Source organism: Stenella coeruleoalba (genome assembly GCF_951394435.1).
Source record: "Stenella coeruleoalba genome assembly, chromosome: 20".
Taxonomy (NCBI): domain Eukaryota; kingdom Metazoa; phylum Chordata; class Mammalia; order Artiodactyla; family Delphinidae; genus Stenella; species Stenella coeruleoalba.
In genome coordinates, this window is record NC_137166.1 from 17071279 (window position 1) to 17091347 (window position 20069).

At 40.6% G+C, this 20069-nt stretch overlaps 2 protein-coding genes across 8 annotated transcripts in view; one reads left to right on the forward strand and one right to left on the reverse strand.

Annotated features, from left to right (window-relative positions):
• The window catches only part of ZFHX3 (zinc finger homeobox 3), a gene marked incomplete at its 3' end in the record, with an annotated part of 1354624 nt that extends 1343942 nt beyond the window's left edge, over positions 1–10682 (reverse strand). For 6 of the 7 annotated variants that reach the window (XR_013825252.1, XM_079907056.1, XM_079907058.1 and 3 more), the window contains exon 1: positions 9238–9323. Of the gene's footprint in view, positions 1–9237; positions 9324–10358 lie in introns of those variants that run through there. The other variant, XM_079907054.1, reaches the window with a different exon arrangement.
• A 1-nt stretch (position 10683) lies between these two features.
• Positions 10684–19624, forward strand: PSMD7 (proteasome 26S subunit, non-ATPase 7). The gene is made up of 7 exons (XM_079907072.1): positions 10684–10842; positions 12960–13051; positions 13943–14035; positions 14726–14823; positions 15396–15476; positions 17432–17523; positions 18676–19624. Exons 1-7 carry the CDS (start codon positions 10769–10771, stop codon positions 19112–19114), a joined length of 969 nt encoding a protein of 322 aa, XP_079763198.1. The 5' UTR covers positions 10684–10768; the 3' UTR covers positions 19115–19624.
• Positions 19625–20069: the final 445 nt, after the last annotated feature.

The window sequence follows — 20069 nt, forward strand, 5'->3', positions numbered from 1 at the left end:
TGTTACAACTGAATCTGATTTTTAGCCTCAAAGAGATTAATTCTACAAAGATGCTCCCAACATCCCTGATATATTTGAAATGACACCTATCAGCATTTTCACTAGTTTTCTTTCCTTGCTGGTGAATAATTGCCACAACTATAGATATGAGCTCATTTGAAGGAATGCAAAGAGCTCTCCCTAAGATCATTTATAGACCTATGCATAATTATCAATTTCCTCTTGAAGCTAATATTTGCTAAAAGAAAAGGAAAGATGCTATTAATGATCAGAACACTTGACTTTCTGGACCTATTCCACTTAATGGGGAAAACTCAGTTCTCTGTTCTTGGGTTACTGCCAGGTGGTCTTTTACAGGGAATCATTCTAAACTTCTAATCACAGTTCAACAACCATCTGCCAAATCATATACAGGTATTGATATTTGCCACTCTACAGTTAAACTACATCACATGTCAATGCAATCAACTCATTAGCAGACTTGTATCAAGCTTCAGTGCTCACTACCCACTTCTGCACCTCTTTGATTAAGCAGTGTATGGACCATAGTCCCTGCCTGTCTGCCAGCTGATCAGCTCAGTAATACTGCTAATATAAAATCAAATCAGCAGAAGAAGAAAGCGGTAAAAACCCCTGTGAGCACTCTGGTTCCCTCTTATGCAGAATGTCAATATACTATAATCTAGCAAGCAAAGCAAATGAAATTTTAAAATTGCTTAGAGAATCATTTTCACCAAAAGTCACAAGAGGTCATTAAAAAGCACTGTAATTGCCCCTGTATTATACTTTGCTATCATTCTTCCATCTTCCTTGTTACCTGAGATTTTAAATCTCTCTTGCTGACGTAAAAACCATAAGCAAACCTCAAGTGTGACTGTCACATGCAGAATCTGAGTGTTAGAGGTCAATGTGACTTACTGGTATGCTGGCCCACTGCTCCAAATTTTATACCTCTTCTGTTCCTCAGTTATTGCCTGACATGATTTAACAACTGTAATTCCTTATTTAACGATGTCAAAGGTTTTTAGGAAATTGACTGTATTTCACCAACGATATATTTCTTCTTGATTACAGAGTGGTTAAAATGATTTTAAACCAAGACAGCAAAATAAAGCAGTAATAAAATCAATAAAAGGTGCTTAAAACATTCCTTCTATTAGGTAATGGCATTTAAAATATCCGTAGCTTGTAATGGCACTTAGGATATGCCCAAAAATCAATGAGCTAAATTACTTATTGAACTAGTTAATTTGAACATTGAGTTTTTTATGTATATTGATAAAATGGGCTACAGAATACTCCTGGCAAGTAGCAGTACCACGTTCATGGTCAGATGTCTCCCTCTGCTGGAAAAACAAATTAAGCAATTTCCTCCAGGTACAGAACAAAAAGATAAAAAATTAAAAGATGTAACCTCAAAAAGTCCACAACATACCTCTGAATCTTAAAAGACTCCAGAAACTCATGAGAATACAAAATCATTAAGGGTTAAAAAGCACATGCACCTTTTTAAAACTTTGTCATTAACCTGGAACATGGTACTTTATAGTCAATATCAAACAGCAGACGAGAACCAAAATTTAATTGTTTCAAAACTCCCTTCCTAATTTCCTAACCATTATCCTAGGGTTTTTGGTATCTTAGAATAAGATTCTAAAAGCCTTGAATCCTTTCTCTTTGATGTCAGAAGGAAAAGAGTTTGAATTTTAAAAGAGAAAGTATAAATCTGTGCTCAAGGAAAAGTCCACATTCTTTGCAGTTTAATTTGATCAAAATCAAGTTTGAACTATCTTTGCAAATGAAGGGTTTTGAGAACTCAAAGTATGAATCCACTAAACAGCTTCACATTCCTCTCGCTGTGTGGGGTGGTATGAGAGTTTCCAATACTATTATTACCATTATTTTTTTTTCAAAAATCTACTATTTAAAATGCTAAGTACTTTACTGAAAAGACTCTTCACTGCTTTTCAATTTCTCCCCCTGCCAGTTCAGCCCTAAGCAGGTGTTAGACTTCTGAAGAGCCTGCCTCAGGACTTTTAACTCGAACTACAAAGAGGAGCTTCAGAAATTACGATAAAAGGTGTTAAGAGAGAAATGAAGGTGAAGAGGTTATCTGACACTAACCTAAAATTGTACATAGTACCTTTTGAAAAATTATAGCTACCCAGAATATACCATTTGGTTCTGAATGGTTTTATCAATAATAGTCCATATATTTTTTTCACTCACATTTGAACACATTTCATTTATATTCAAAACAATGGGTATATTTAAAATTACATGCATTATCGGAAATTTTTAATCAGAGAGTTTTGCTCAGTCTGTATGAGTTTGGTTTGGTTTTGTGTTGTTTTGGTTTTGTATATAGGGAGACTAAAATAGAAAACTACAGAGAATACTGTGATTTTTTGCATGCTGAAAGATCACTAACTAAACAGGAAACTACAGAGAATATTGTTATTTTTTTGCATGCTGAAAGATCACTAACTAAACAGGAAACTACAGAGAATATTGTTATTTTTTTGCATGCTGAAAGATCACTGACCAACATATTATGGATATACTGTGTAACATATTACCCAAGTTACACAATACAGTTAACAAGTGTATGACTCTTGCTAGGTGCAGATGCTAATAAGATGACTAAGCTATGGTCCTGGCCTCCACATATACCCTAGTACTAAAGAGACACATGTCAAATGAATCATTACTATTCAGCACGATGAGCAGTACAATAGTAATAAGCGCTAGGTGCTGTGGGGACCCAGAGGTCAGAGGAACTAACACTGCCTGGGAAAGGTAAGGAAAACTCCAACAGAAGAGATGACCTACTGAGTGTGATCCTTGAGAAAGACCCAGCAATTCTGGTGTTTAAGCGGTCAAGGGCAATTCAGAAAGCAGAAACGGGATGGGCACAGAGAAAAGCAAATTCCTTTGGAAACAGATTAAATGGTTTCAGGCTGGTCTAACAGAGGATGAGAGCAATAGGGGATGAGGCTCTGAGTGGTTGGCTGAGGCCATGCTACGAAGAGTCTTGGATACCTTCCTAAAGTTCAGATTTTATCTTGTAGGCACTGGAAAGGTTCTGAAGGATTTTAAGGAAATTACATCAGCACTTCGCATCGGGGGGAAAAAAAAACACCAGCATTTTGAAAGATGGCTTGAAGGTTCTGGCTGGAGGAGGGAAGAGGCACCTGCAGCAACAAACTGCAGAAATTTGGAAAACTTGAGAGAATGTCAGTGATAATGAAGCATTACCACAAACCCAGGTTAACGCCTACTTCTTTTCTGACTTCCAGGTCTAAAAAAAGAAACTTCCATGTTATATGAACAACGTACTGATTTTTTTTAAAGACTTTTGCCCTTTCCTGTTCTTGCAGAAAGCAAAAAATTGACAAACATTGCTCTATTCTTAAAACACAAAGTATAGCAACTTCAAATTGATTCAACTTGCCTTAAATTTCTCAATAGTTTTTCTAGTTGCATTAAAACTTCAACTGAAGTATGTGTGCGGGTGCCCAAAACTGAAAGGTAAATACAAAACTAAAACTAGTTGCTCCATTTGAGATTAGGATAATGGTTGATTTTTTTTTCTTCCAACAGTAGATATTTAACAATAACGTATTGCCCCGGCTTTTCAAATTTAAAAAAAGCCTTCTTTGATTTACCATCTTGAAGAAAATAAGGAAAGGAAAAATATCTCTGTCCTTAAAAAGATGAAAAGCTTCATCTGTCTTCAAACCTTATACTTGTTTTGATACATTCATAAATCTGCATCTAAAAGTCCAGTTTAAAAAAATGTTTAATTTTACACCATCATCAGGAATGGCTCTGTATAGCACAGGGAACACTGCTCAATATTCCGTTATAACCTAAATGGGTAAAGAATTTGAAAAAGAATAGATACATGTATATGTATAACTGAATCACTTTGTTGTACACCTGAAACTAATACAACATTGTTAATCAACTGTGCTCCAAGATAAAAATGTTTAAAAAGAGCCTAAGAAAAGAATCAGAATAGAAACAAAAGACAAAAATGGCCTTCAAGCGCTTCCCTGGTGGTGCAGTGCTTAAGAACCCACCTACCAATGCAGGAGCCACGGGTTCGAGCCCTGGTCCGGGAAGATCCCACATGCCACAGAGCAACTAAGTCCGTGCGCCACAACTACTAAGCCTGCGCTCTAGAGCCCGCAAGCCGCAACTACTGAGCCCGTATGCCACAACTACTGAAGCCCACGCATCTAGAGCTGATGCTCCGCAACAAGAGAAGCCACTGCAATGAGAAGCCCGTGCACCACAACGAAGAGTAGCCCCCGCTCGCCACAACTAGAGAAAAGCCCGCACGCAGCAACAAAGACCCAATGCAGCCAAAAATAAATAGATAAATTTTTTTAAATGGCCTTCAAGACATTTAAAAATGTTAAATAGATGACACTAGTTGTTTGCTTCTTTATATTTAATGAGTTCTTTTTAATAAAGCTGAAAGTGTGTGTAATTGAAAGAAGAGATAAATTCAAAATAAAGGTCTTTAAATAAATAAATAAAGGTCTTTGAGGCTCAAACCAAAGTAGCTCCCAAGGCTGAATCTGGCCTCCTGGGTTTTCTTTTATAGTCAACTGTTACAAGTGTTCCTATACCAACCTTAAAGTGTCCTGTTTTAATCGCAGCAGCCGCTAACACTGTTCCTGAAAGAAAATTAACTCTTCAGATGGGAGATTTCCTACGGTCTGCACACCGCAGTCTCTCTGGGCTTCATCCAAGACAGGTGAACTGTGCTCCATTGTGGCCTCCTTACAGGCTTTCAAAGCACAATGGAGAATGGTTTTCTAACGTATTTGTACCGCATAAGCGTTCCTGTGGAGAGTTCTATTTCCTGGATATAAACTAGAAATTGCTGTAATTTTTTTAGTTCTTTTTAATTTGCAGTTAAATGAAATATGACAACAACAAGAGGAATAGCAATCATGCAGGTATCCAGGGCCAACACATAAGGCTCATCACTTGCGTAAAGCATAAAACAAGGAAAATCTCTTTAAACGAATCCAATCTTTCTGCAACAACTAGCCTTTTGAAAAATCAAACTGATCACCAATACATTTTAAAAGAGGAACTTTAAAAAACGTATTTCCATAAACTAAATATACCTGAGGCAAAAGAAGGATAAAGAAACACTCGGCAAATGCAAAAGATGAATTTCAACTCTTGTTCTGCTGGATTACTTAAAATATAAACACCAGTTAAGAAAAAAAAATTTTTTTTTTTTTTTTTGGCCACGCCATGCAGCTTATGATATCCTAGTTTCCCGACCAGGGATTGAACCCAGGCCCTTGGCAGTGAAAGCGCAGAGTCCTAACCACTGGACCACCAGGGAATTCTCAAGAAAAAATTCTTATAGTCTTTTATAATATATAATAATGATAATGAGCCTACTCTCTAATGATAACCATGTCTAACATATGCTGAGTTCTTAGTATGTTCCAAGAACTATGCTAAGCTCTCTATATCACAAGATAGACTTATTTTTGCCTGCTAAGCATTCATTCCTCCCTTCCAATTACATCCCCGTTTTCCTTCCCCACTCATGTGGTCATGGTGAGCTGATCCATCACAGTTGCACCATCTCCAAACTGATCCTAAACTGGACATTTAGAAAACTCTATTCCCTTGGGCACAGCAGTCAGTTCAGAGTGCCTCCCAGTCCCAGCAAGGCCAATCAAATTTCGTAAATAAAGGTTTGGAGTTCAAAACCTCCCTTCCTGGGCTTCCCTGGTGGCGCAGTTGTTGAGAGTTCGCCTGCTGATGCAGGGGACACGGGTTCGTGCCCCGGTCCGGGAAGATCCCACGTGCCGCGGAGCGGCTGGGCCCGTGAGCCATGGCCTGAGCCTGCGCGTCCGGAGCCTGTGCTCCGCAATGGGCGAGACCACAGCAGTGAGAGGCCCGTGTACCGCAAAAAAAAAAAAAAAAAACCTCCCTTCCTTTAAATATTTAAAACTGTGACTATCTGTAGCCATCAAAATATTTCCCCGCCACTAGTAGGAAATCTGTCTGGAAATGGAACCAAAACACTGAAGGATGCTGAAAGGTGGAGAGAGAAACATCAGTAAGTCCCCTGGAACTCGCAGGGCCCTTGAACTTGCTGTTACATGAGATAATGAATTTCCCTTCACTTCAGCTGGTTAGAGTAGGGTTCCACTACCAGCAATTAAGAATCGTCTGGCTTGGGCTTCCCTGGTGGCGCAGTGGTTGAGAGTCCGCCTGCCGATGCAGGGGACACGGGTGCGTGCCCCGGTGCGGGAAGATGCCACATGCCGTGGAGCGGCTGGGCCCGTGAGCCATGGCCGCTGAGCCTGCGCGTCCGGAGCCTGTGCTCCGCAACGGGAGAGGCCACAGCAGGGAGAGGACCACGTACAGGAAAAATAAAAAAATAAGAATCGTCTGGCTAGTGCACACACCTACAGCTAGCCCATGCAGTCACATGGGTCTACACCAACAGCCAGGGTCCCCTCAGCTGCTCACATGTCGGCAGTTAGCCCCAGCCCCTGCTGCTGGCCCTGTCCCTCACCACTGCATGGGTGTCTACGGCAGGCCCCGCCCCCACACAGGCACCTGCAGCAGGTCCCTACAGCCAAGCATGAATACACTGCCAGATCTGGTCACAACTGCTAACCTCCACTTGTAGCAGCTGGACCTGGAGGCTCCACTGAAGACCTCAACAGCCCTTGCAGCTACTGCAGACCCTGCACAGCTCTCACCAAGGATCATGCAATTGTTGGTGTGGTGGACCCCAGCCGCCTGAACCAACAAGACACACACCCTTGGACCCAGAGGCTCTACTCACCCTCATACTTAGCACCCCACACCACTAGACCCAGGACCATAGCACACTCCAGACTGCCTTCACTCACAGGTGAAGGTTTTTCCTTTCTGAAGTCAGTCCAGAAAGTCTGGAAGCGGTGACTGCTTCTTCAAAGGTAGAGACATCTATACAAGGCTATAGGGAACACGAGGAATCAGGGCAACAAGACATCACCAAAGAAAATGGTAAACTTCCAGCACCCACAAGGATGCCTGAACCCCAGCAATGAATACAGCTTAGACTAAAGGTGGTATATCTTCCCTTTTTTTTTTTTTTCCAAATCTAGTAAGATGATCAACAGAGGCTGCAGAGTTCAAAGTATTGCTGCCATGCATGCAGGACCATGATTCCATGTTCTGGACCTAAGAAAAATAAGAACTCTTTCAAGATACTAGGGTCTGTGGGGGGCTATCTCCCTAAATTGAAAGACAAAGGTGGATTAGAGAGATATGAACAAGATGGTGGCATAGGAATTTCTAGCACACATCCTCTCCCAAAACATCAGTTGGAACAACTATCCACATGCAAAAATACCTTCACTAGAGGTAAGAATTTCAGGTAAGGGATTACAGTACCTAATCCAATTTTAAAATGAGCAGAGGACCTGAATAGAGATTTTTTTTAAGACATACAAATGACTAACAGGTACATGAAAAGATGCTCAACACCACTAATCATCAGGGAAATGCAAATCAAAACCATAATGAAATATCACCTTATACCTGTTAGAATGGCTATTATCAAAAAGACAGGAGATAAGAAGTGTTGGTGAGAATGTGCAGAAAAGGGAACACTTGTGCACTCTTGGTGGGAATGTAAATTGATATAGCCACTATGGAAAAGAGTACGAAAGTTCCTAAAAGAACTAAAAATAGAACTACCATATGATCCAGCAACCCCACTTCTGGGTATGTAACCAAAGGAAATGAAATCACTATCTCAAAGAGATGTCTGAATTCCTGTGTTCACTGTAGCATTATTCACAATGGCCAAGACATGGACACAACCTATGTGTCTGTTGATGCATGAATCAATAAAGAAAATGTGGCATATATATATATTACTCAGCCATAAAAAGGAAGGAAATCCTTCCATTTTGTGACAAAATTGATGGATCTTGAGGGTATTATGGTAAGTGAAATGACAGATAGAAAGACAAATACTATATGATCTCACTTACATGTGGAAATGAAAAATGCAGAATCCACAGAAATAGAGAGTAGAATAGTTGTTGCCAGAGGCTGGGAGTCAGGGAAATGTGAGTTGTTGGTCAAAGAGTACAAACTTCCAATAATAAGATGGAAAGCTAAGGTACAGTATGGTGACTATAGTTAACAATACTGTATTATATATTTGAAAGTTGCTCTTAAATGTTCTCACCACAAAAAGAAAAAGGTAATTACGTGAGGTGACAGAAGCGTTAACTAACCTTATTGTGGTAATCATTTTGCAAAACATACATGTATCAAATCATCACATTGTACACCTTAAACTTACACGTTATATGTCAGTTACATCTCAATAAATTTGGGAAAAGGAGAATTTAACATTAAAAAAGAAAGACAGGGGCTTCCCTGGTGGTGCAGTGGTTAAGAATCCACCTGCCAATGCAGGGAACACGGGTTCAAGCCCTGGTCCGGGACGATCCCACATGCCGCGGAGCAACTAAGCCTGTGCACCACAACTACTGAGCCTGCGCTCTAGAGCCTGCAAGCCACTACTACTGAGCCCACGTGCCACAACTACTGAAGCCCGTGCGCCTAGAGCCCATGCTCCGCCACAAGAGAAACCAAAGCAATGAGAAGCCCGAACACTGCAACAAAGAGTAGCCCCCGCTTGCCACAACTAAAGAAAGCCCACACGCAGCAACAAAGACCCAACACGCCAAAATTAAATAAATTAATTTTTTTAAAAAAAGACATGGGGTAAGGGATTAAGAGGCACAAACTATTATGATAAAATAAGCTACAAGGATATATTGTAAAACACGGGGAATATAGCCAATATTTTATATTAACTATAAATGGAGTATAACCTTTAAAAATTGTGAATCACTATATTGTACACCTGTAACTTATATAATATTGTACATCAACTATACCTCAACTATACCTCAATAAAAAATAAATAAAAATTTAAAAATTACATTTCTTTCTTTAAAAAAAAACAGTCAAAGGAAAATAAAATGTATTATCCTTATGCTCTCATCAGATCCTCTTAAAGTCCAGAATTAAATGAACAAAAGAAAGATTTCTTATATCTCCTTCTGCATTCCTCTGAATGAATTTAGCCCCTAATAGTGGCTATGAAATTAGTTATGATTTCAAGTCAGTTCCATTAATAAAGAAAAAGAAAAAATAGGACAACATGAAAAATACCTTATGATTTCAAGTTGTCTTCTTTATCCTCTAAATATTTTAGTCCAAAAACATGCTTCCGTTAGACTCCAATTATTATGCCTTACCTGACACATAAGAAAAATCAAAATCAATCTTTGATCTTAAAAATTAGGGGGGAAAACCCTTCCAAGGTCTTTTCATAACAGTTACATGTCTACACTGTGTTGAAGAGCATCACTTAAGAAATGAAACAAGAACATCTACTTTGAACCAGGCACTAAACACCAGCAAGCATGCTTTAACACATCACACAATGGGGCTGACTTACATTTCCTTAATTTAAAAGTTCTATCGTCGTAAGTAGCAGCAATCATCTCATAGTCAAATCAAAAATATTAAAAGAAATGAGGAAGATGCAAAACAGTGTTCCCCAAAGTAGTAAGAGTTTATGAAATGAAAGTGAGGGGTAGCGCCCAGAAAGGGTATCAAAAGCTCCCTAATTATACTGGAAGGAGGCTAAGGTTCAGAGCAAAAGTCTCCTTGTCATTCTTCAGAGTTCAGATCCTCTGTTGATAAAGGGAAGGTAGAAGGTGTTTAAAAACAGGATAAACAATAAATAATTCACGCTGCTGAAGTATTGTTTTTGTTTACAGAAATGGCAACTTAAAGTCAGATAGAAAACTAAACTTGCATGGATTTTAAGTCATTTGCCTTCTTCCACAAATAAGCTCAAGTCCTCTTTTCCTACATTTCCCCTTTTAGTCTTCTTTTTTCTCTTTCCCAGCTAACTATGAAAACATATTTCCTTATTGCTTTCCATCTTTTCGCCAAACTTTTTGTGAGTTTTTATTTTAAAATCAATCTGAATGATCTAACTCTAGGCACAAACTGCATTCTTCTAACCCTTGTTAAATGGTAAGTAATATAAAGACAGGTGGGAAAATATAGACAGGTTGATTATTTGCTAAGTGTCCATGGTAAGGATTAAGGGGAAATTCCCAGACAATAAAATGATGAGACAAATTACCAAACCTACTTTAAGGGAATGCCCTAATGCTAGAGATTTAAAGTTAGTTCCTCTAAGAAATTCTGGAAGATTTTGACTAGAAGCGAAAGTGAACATTTTCTGAATGGTGGAAATATTACTTATTACTATTTACATTTTTCTTAGCATCTTCTCCAGTCTTCAGACGGGAGGAAGGGGGAGGTGAGCTAGTAAGGCACTGAGGCGAAAAGCCGCAGCGGGTGACAGTACAGGCCAAACACCAGGAGGTCAACCTTTATCAGTCTCCAGTGTCCTGTTAGCTTTCATGACCTGGGAAACTCGAAGCCAGTCACCCGAGGCGTGTCCCGCCTTCCCCGGCACTTCGCCTCCTCAAGGTGGCGGCGGGAGCGACAATCCGAGCGCGACGCGCGCGGCGCTCTGGGAGCGGAAGAAGGAGCCGCGCGGCGGCGGCCCAACCGGAAGAGGAGGGGCCGGGCCTGGAGGATCCCCGAGAATCGTTGTTGCTCTGGCCGTCGGTGTTTGCGGGTCGCGGGGAGCAGGGCCTGGCGGGCGGGGTGTGTCGCGATGCCGGAGCTGGCGGTGCAGAAGGTGGTGGTCCACCCCCTGGTGCTGCTCAGTGTGGTGGATCATTTCAATCGGTGAGCGGGCGGCACGGGGCGTCCTACCGGGGCCGGTGGCGCCGCCGCTGCTGAGTCACGGCGCGCTGGGGATGGCGCGGCGGCCGCGGGGGCGCAGATGCACCGGGGTTGGCCCTGGGTCACCGAGGGGCCCAGAGCAGTTCCGTTCACGAAGCCCCAAGTCACCTGGCATCGTCTCCCCCGCCGTCCAGCCGGCACTCCATGAACTGGGCTTCTCGTTCCTTTTACCCAGTCCGTACGATGCCAGAGTATGGGGGGGCAGGCTTCACTTGGCCCTGATCCCCAGGCCTCGTGCCCATCTGTCACCTCGTCCGCCCCTTTTCGCCTGAAAGACTCGGTGTCTGGTAGGAAAGCCCTTCAGACTTGCACTTTTTGCCTCTGAAGGCCGTCACCGAAATTCTGTACTCAGCGCTCCGAAGGACTCCCTGGAAGAACTGTGGTTTTAATATAACTTGCGAAAGTTTCCAAGTGGGACTGTGGTTTGACGATAGCTTAAAACGTAGATGTTTTAAGTTTTGATAAGTTTTTCTTTTAAAAATGCGACCGGTTGGAGATGTTGGCATTAATGAATAAGAAAACATCCCACAGATGTTTCTTCCACCTTCTCTTGCTTGTTTTTGAGCTGTTCATCCAGCTGGACCTGTTACACGTGTTCATAAATTTTACAAGATAATTAACTGACTTGGAAAGTTGTAAGACCCAGTTGGGAGCATCTGCTGTAAAGTCATAGTTGCTAAGTGCCCATCATCTTGCAACTTGCTTTGTACAACTCCCGGTTCAACCAGAGCCAAAACCAAACTCAAGACTCCTGTGAGGTTTAGGGTCCCCAGTTCAGTTCCATTGCTTTGTAGCACCCTTAGCCTAACAGGATATGCGAGCTTTCCCACTGTACAATGATTAGTATTTTTCTCCCGTAGGATACTATAGGTACTAAGAGGGCAAGCATCTTTTCAGTTCTGTTCAGTAAATTCAGTGAACACTTGTTAAGGGCATAGTGAAGGCAGACACTGCAAGCTGCTGTGTCAGACAATTGCAGGGTTTTTTAAAACGCAAATGGATTTTTATAGATCAAAAGAAAAGCCCATGAGTGTGGAAGTTTCCTTTGAACTTAGATTTCCCAAAAAATTAGAACCACCAGAATACAGAATCCTTAACTTTGTTTGGTCCAAACCCTAAATATAGTAAGCATTTATAAATTTGCCAAACCATATGTTTAGATAAATACAGTTAAATCAGTATGAAACCAGCAACTGTTAAGGAATTGTAGTTCATTTCACAGTGACTTTTGTCTTTGCTTTGAACATAGAATTGTATTGTTTCTGTATATTATAATTGTTAGTGGTTAAAGGAGAATTCTCTACATGATGACCAATGAAATGAGATATAAGTGAAACACTTGCAGTTCCTTAGGACAAAAATCATTGAGGAGGTTTGATATGGAAATAAATATTCTGAAGTAGTCTTTCTGGTTCATTGAGCCCTCCTCCCAGTATGATTTAGTCACTGGCTCACTTCCAGCTTCTGCATAATTAAGCCATTCAGAGACCACAAATGGCACACACACGCTTCTGGGTCAGAATCATTTTCTGAGCCCCTAAATGGTACAAAGAATTATAACATCTATTGGGGCTTGTTGACATAGATGCTCCAGAGAAGAGTTGGCAAGCTGGACCATAAAACTGGTTCAACTTTAGCATCTTTATCCCTGAAAAGATTTGAGGACAGAGAAGATGGGGAAAATTTAAAAGAGAAAGGTAAGCTGCAGAGGAAAAAATAAAATTAAATGTGATTTCAAACACCAGTCAAATAACATTTAAAACCTTAAGATCTGGGGAGTTTTCATTTTCTCCGTTTTAAATTTCTATAAAGTTTGAGATTTTTTTCCAAGCATGTCTTTCTTTGCAGTCAGCAGTGAAATTGCCAGTGTCCATAGTTCACGAATTACCCATTATATTTATTAGAATTATTAAGGACTAACCCATTATATTTGTTTAGTGGGATTAGTTCCCAGATAAGCTAAATTGTATCTGTACCATTGATATTTCCTGTTGGATATCTTATTGTTGGTCCACTTCTGTCTGTGCCCATCCAGACTGATCTTCTGTTTTCTCATTCAGAATAGGCAAGGTTGGAAACCAGAAGCGTGTTGTTGGTGTGCTTTTGGGGTCGTGGCAAAAGAAAGTTCTCGATGTATCCAACAGTTTTGCAGGTAAAAGAAAAATTTGTCAAATATACCTCAGTTTTTAAAAAAATAAATAGGCAAATTTTACATTTTCTGAGTATGGTTAAAATGTCAGTTAACTTTTAAAAAGAAAGAAACTCTCGTGGTCTCCATTTTTTATTATAACCAAGCAGTTCTATTTCAGAATTGTTTAAGTATAGAAAAGGGAGGCTAAAGGATACACACTGAGCTGGATAGTAAATATTTAAAACTTGCAGGCCATACAGTCTCCATTGCAACTGCTCAGCTCTGCTAATGTAGCAGGAAAGCAACTATAGACAGTATGTAGACAAACTAATAGCTATATTGCAGTAAAACTATTAAAATAGGCAGCGGGTATAGTTTGTCAACCCGTTGTACTAAACTATTAACCATGGTTATGGGTAGGCAAGGGGGAGATAAAGACCTTATGTTTTACACTGTTTAATAAATCTTTATAAGACTGTATCCATATATTTTATGATTGAAGCAACAATAATAAAGAACAACAAAATAATTCCTGGCATGGCTGCTAGACTAGCAGTCACTAACTCCAGTGTCTAAAAGGATCAGGCAGTAATGTAATTTGCCAGACGGGAATATTAGGAAGTGATGGAGCTTTTAGCAAACTGAAGAATGTGTCCTTTTCAAAGGGGGTTGCTTCTGTCTGGCTCTAGCCAGTTGTTGCTGGTCTTCCAGTTTTTCCAGAGAACCTGGAGGTCTGGATTTGTATGTGAAATCTTCCAGTTTTTACTAAAAGCAACTCAAAAATAATTTTAGTACTGTGTTGGACAAACCAAAGACATGGATCAGATCTGGCGTAGGGGTCTACAGTTGTGATATGTGCCCTTAGAGTTCTGTGTAGCACCCTAAACTGTTTTTTGGTTTTTTTCTCTCTAGTCCCTTTTGATGAAGACGACAAAGATGATTCTGTCTGGTTTTTAGACCACGATTATTTGGAAAACATGTATGGAATGTTTAAGAAGGTCAATGGTAGGTGGCATTGTGGCGCGCGCGCGCGTGTGTGTGTGTGTAGGTATATGTGTGCCCATAATGTCTTTTCTAAATATTCACTTTTCTTTGTTTAATGTCAAAGGCCCTTTCACTTAGCTAGACTGAAGTAAGACTAGTGGTAGTAGAGGAATGAGGTAGAATAAATGAGAAACTAGAGTAGCAATTTAAGGCCAGCTAGACCACCTAGGCTTCAGGGGAGAGAGCTAGCCCTCTACAGCAGAAAAGCAAAGAATGGTCAAATAAAATCCACCTGCCCCTAGAGCTTTAGTACCACCAGGGTAAATATCTCTGTTACATGTGTCACTTTCATTTTATTTCATTTCAGCAACCACATTGCTTTGGAAATGTTTATTCCCACAACACTCAGAGATGTAATCTATGTGACATGAACTTGAATTTGTTTATATATTGCCTTGGAATTGTTTTCTAGTTGTTTCATGTATGACTGGTCTAAACTAGTCTGAGATATGTATATCTCTAGATTTCCCCTGCTGTTTATTTTCTGAGAATCCTGTTTTTGAGTTTTAGATTTCATAGGTATGTCAAGGTTTAGATGTCTGGAATTTCTGTAAAAGCTAGAGAACATAACTACTGGAGTTCTTACCCTTTTTGAGGGAAATATATAGATCTTTATGTAACAATTCAAAGCCACTAATTTTTCCTTCCCAGCCAGAGAAAGAATAGTTGGGTGGTACCACACAGGCCCTAAACTACACAAGAATGACATCGCCATCAATGAACTCATGAAAAGATACTGCCCTAACTCAGTAAGTGTACTCCATCTTTAAAACTTTTGACTCATATTCGTTGCCAGCTAACTCAAGAAAAAGAAAGCATCCTAGGAAGGATTTGGATAATGAATCATTTCACCACTTTTTTCTATAAGCTTGTGTTAATTTGCAGTGTTTTGTGTAGTATACGGTAACCCAGTGTATTTAGTAAATTAAACATCTGTTCAGTGCTAGGTATGTAAGTTATCTTCCTTAATCCTCTCAGTAACTGTATGAGATTGTTATCCTCTTTACAGTGAGAAAACTGAGGTTCAGAATGGTTAGTAAGGTCTTCTAAGTGTGGAGCTGGGATTAAAATGCCAGCTGTCTTGACTCTAATCTTCTTCTGCTTGATAACTTCACTATACTACCTCTCAGCTTGTTAATGGATGGGGTTGAAGAGCAGGGCAAATAAGATAATTTGAAATGTAAAGTTATTTTTTTTTCTGAAAATTCTGGCTTATATCTGGTTGAATGAATGAAAAAGCTTCGGTAATCATCAGAATGGCCGCAGTTATTCCTTACGTGCTCAGTATGAGGTGATTTGCTATGATTTGTTTTTCTGCCAGGTATTGGTCATCATTGATGTAAAACCAAAGGACTTGGGACTGCCCACAGAAGCATATATTTCGGTGGAAGAAGTTCATGATGTAAGTCATCTTGCTGTGAGCCTAGGAGATTAGATTTGCTACTTTCGGGGCCATTGGGTTTTGGGTTTTTTTTTTCCATTTTCAAGTCAACAAATACTTTATAACAAAGAAAAGGTTATTGGTTTCTGTCAGTAGTTTGATATTATGTTTTTTTCCCCCAAATTTGAATCACCAAATTTCAGAAATAGAGAGGACCATAGAAATCTAAAGTCCCCTTTTACAAATGAAATTGAGACCAAAGTAGTCAAATGATTGCCCAGAGATGTTCTCAGCAAAGTAAATGCGGAGCCTGGTGAGCTTGGTCTTAATCTAATGCAGTTTCCACTGTTGGCCCACCTATGTAGTGACTATATTATCTAGTCTATAGCCAATCCCTGTAGACTAGATCCTAGGTTTTCAAATAGAGTAAGTCAGAGCTGCCAGGAGCTAGATGGCAAAACCTATCTGTATGATTTGACACCTGTATAGTCAGCTCCATGGCATTCAGTACCAGCTATGTTGTCTGTTAGCTTGTTTCTTGGGTATGGACGTGAAGAGCTGCCAGAATAGCTTTTCTCTATTTCCAAGAAAATTGAACTCAAATTCTAGGGTAGGATTTGATGTGAAATTGTATATGAGTTTTGTTTTGAGCGTAAAATATTTGCACTTAGGGTGTGCAAAGAGCTCACTCTTGAATTTCCAAAGTTGAACGGACAGACTAAAGGCTGTCTTTCTTCCTCATGGTTATCCATATATTCAGTTTTAAAATCTGGAAAAGGCTTTGTTAAGTTAGTTCCCTGCAGATGTTCCTTGCACTGAGCTCTATGCTCCTGTTTCTCTTTGCCTTGCTACCAGAGAGCTTATTTATTGCCTAGTTGCAGTAAGACTTTCATCCCTGGTCTTGATACAGTTGTTATAAGTTAAATTTTACCCTGCCTCTTTCAAAAAGGAATTAGAGGTGCTTATACATACGCATGCACATGCACGCACGCACTCGCACACACACACACCAATGAAACAAGATCTTTTAAAAGAGGATGGAGGGGATGTAAGGGTCCTGTAATAGGATGAAGCCAGGGAAAATCAGTACATGAAAAAACATGCCACGAAGTCCTGCACAAGTGTTGAAGGCTCTGACCATCCTAGCATACAAAGCCAAGAGGAAGATGCCATTTGTAGGATTCACACTGTCCTGGGTAAAATAACAACAGCTAATGTTTATACCACTTAGTGTAAGTGAAGTGACTTTCCCAAGATCTCACTGCTCCCTTATCACACATGGCAGAGCCAGGCTTTGAATCTAAGCAGCCTGGCTAGAGTCTGCACTCACTGCTGTGCTGTCGTGCCTTGCACACATTTTACAGCCTTTACAGGAGATGTACAGCCTCTTCTGGCACTAGATCTGATAAAAGTTTCTCCTGAGTCCCATCAGGAAATCACTAAGTGATACAGCAAACCACATCCACTAATGGGTTCCTTGACTAATTCAGGTCACCAGAAAATCAGTTATTCTAACCACGTTGCTTTGGTGCTCTGACTATTTGACCCAAGGGACAACAGATGGTTAAAAACTGTATCTTCTGACATGAGCTTGCCTCAAGTACAGGTGTTCTGAATATTGCCTATTTTAGAATGAATGCTTATAAGTCCTTAAAATTTAGCCGAATCAAGACTTCCCTGATGTTCATCTCTACTGCAGGCTTGAGAGAATATCAAGATTTTCCTTAGAAATAAACTAATGATGATTCCCCACCACATCTCATCCCTGAGCAGGACCACTGTGACTTCAGCTTAGAAGTCACAGTGCTTTGAAAGCTTTCAAAGCAAACTTTACCCACCCTTGCCATGAAAAAGCCAGTAATGACACCCATGAAAGTGATTTGGCTTAAAGCAGAAGAATCAAGGCATGAAAAGGAACATGCGCCAGTTTGTTCATTTGTTTGTAAGTAAATAACTAGTTAATTCTCCTCTCCCAGGATGGAACTCCAACCTCAAAAACATTTGAGCACGTGACCAGTGAAATTGGAGCAGAGGAAGCTGAGGAAGTCGGAGTTGAACACTTGTTACGGTGAGACTTTAGGACAGCATCAGAATCAGCAGCAGCCCAAGAAGCTGCTCAGTGTAAAGAAGAGATCTGTATCAGGAATAGGGAGCCCTGGGTTCTAGTCCTGGGTCATCTCTAAAGTGTCCCGAGTTATGATTTATGAGTTTGTGGACAGCACACCTTGTCTGGAAGCTGTAATGCTGGCTGTGACGGGAACAGATGTGTGAATTATTCAAAAGCAAACGTGTGCTCTTTCAGTGTACCTCCTTCTCAATGACTGTAGCTAGCCAGTTTTCTGCAGAGAATCTGCATCTGGGACTGGGATGGATGGATAGATGGATGGATGGATGGATGGATTTAAATTTATATTTTATTTATTTATTTTTGGCTGAATTGGGTCTTCATTGCTGCATGTGGGCTTTCTCTCATTGCGGTGAGCAGGGACTACTCTTCGTTGCCGTGCGTGGTCTTCTCACTGCCGTGGCTTCTCTTGTTGCGAAGCACAGGCTCTAGGCACGTGGGCTTCAGTAGTTGTGGCACACAGACTCGGTAGTTGTGGCTCGCGGGCTCTAGAATGCAGGCTCAGTAGTGGCACATGGGCTTAGTTGCTCTGTGGCATGTGGGATCTTCCTGGGCCAGGGCTCGAACCCACATCCCCTGCATTGGCAGGCGGATTCTTAACCACTCTGCCACCAGGGAAGCCCTGGGGTTTTATTTTTAAATCCTCTGCTTACATAACCCTGACTTACTTGAAATGGTCATAGATTTTTTCAAACAATAAGATTCCTTCCAGTTCAAAAAGTTACTGCTGACTGATTTAAAAGCTTCTCCCAACATCATATAGATGCAGGTGGAGAAAATGCCACCCTTTTTAGGAACAGGGAACTTGAAGTAGAGAGGTGGTTTTTTTTGTTTTTTTAGTGAAAATGACTTCATTTTATCTCTCTCTTTTCTTTTGAAAAATGCCCTGTGATGAGAAAGATAAAACATATTCCTCCAAATGAAAACAAGATTAAGGCAGTTTTACTCAAATCTTTATAAAATGGGGAAGTAACATTTTTCCTTTGGAAAACTTGCCCCTCCTCACAAACTTAGTATTTCCTTAGAATGTGAAAATCTGCGTGATAGTACAGGATACTGATGTATTTTCCTGCCCTTTCTTGTGGGTTCCTACAGAGACATCAAAGACACTACAGTGGGCACCCTTTCCCAGCGGATCACAAACCAGGTTCATGGTTTGAAGGGACTCAATTCCAAGCTTCTGGATATCAGGAGCTACCTGGAGAAAGTGGCCACAGGCAAGCTGCCCATCAACCATCAGATCATCTACCAGCTGCAGGACGTCTTCAACCTGCTGCCAGATGTCAGCCTGCAGGAGTTTGTCAAGGCCTTTTACCTGAAGACCAATGACCAGATGGTGGTAGTGTATTTGGCCTCGCTGATCCGTTCCGTGGTCGCCTTGCACAACCTCATCAACAACAAGATCGCCAACCGGGACGCAGAGAAGAAAGAAGGGCAGGAAAAAGAAGACAGCAAAAAGGATAGAAAAGATGACAAAGAGAAAGATAAGGAAAAGAGTGATGTAAAGAAAGAAGAGAAAAAGGAGAAAAAATAAAACATGTAGCTTTTTAATTTGTAAATTAAAGTCTTACCAACTAACTCATTGTGCCGCCAGAGGGTTCTTTTCACTTTAAGTGCAAAAGCTGTATTGATGAGAGCTCTCTGGATAGAGGGACTAATCTTGTACCTGAACTGCAGCTTAGGCTGCTCTGAGTTGGGAATGTGATAGCTCAGGCTTCAGACTGTGTGAGAAAAGTGAAGAGACATAAACGTAACATTTTTGGTACTCTTCCTGCTTTTATCTATAAGACCAGGAGTTGAATTTTCCCCATCTCAAGAGACTCTTGGGGTCTGTTTCTGGCAGTCTGCAAAATTGCAGAATGGAATGCACGAATTCCATAAGTATTCTGCCTCAGAACACCTTGAGGTCTGCCCCTCTGGACTCTGTTGAGAATACCACCCCACGGGACTTCTTGGACCCGTAGCTCTGGCATTCTCGGGGCTTGGGATCCATCTCAAGATATTGTTTACCTTCGAAGACACAATTAAATGGCTTGGTTTTTAAGTCTGTGTTCTGGTCGTTTTTGACTCTGGATGTGGTGATCCGTTGTTTTCAGAAGCAACCAAGACAGTCTTTAATTGAAGCTGCCTTAAAGAATTATTTTAGACTGAATCTTTTATGAAAGCACCTCATTCCTTTAAAGACATACAGCTGTAGGGAGGAGAGCTCTCAACTGAGCCCAGAAGACCTGTGTCCTAGTTAATGCCTCAGATTCCTCATCTGTGAAGTCCCTAGAACAGTTTTTTATAAGAGACACATTCACTTACTATTGCAGTAGGTCTAAGTACATCAGGCCACAAGGTTAGTGGGGATGGAACAAAGTCTCCCCAAAGTAAGTGTTCAAGATACTTAATCATTTGACTTACAGCTGTCACTTGGATATTAATTTCCTTTCTTGAGCAATTAGAACCTCCCTAAGAGTTCTCTAATGCACCATATGGACTGTCAA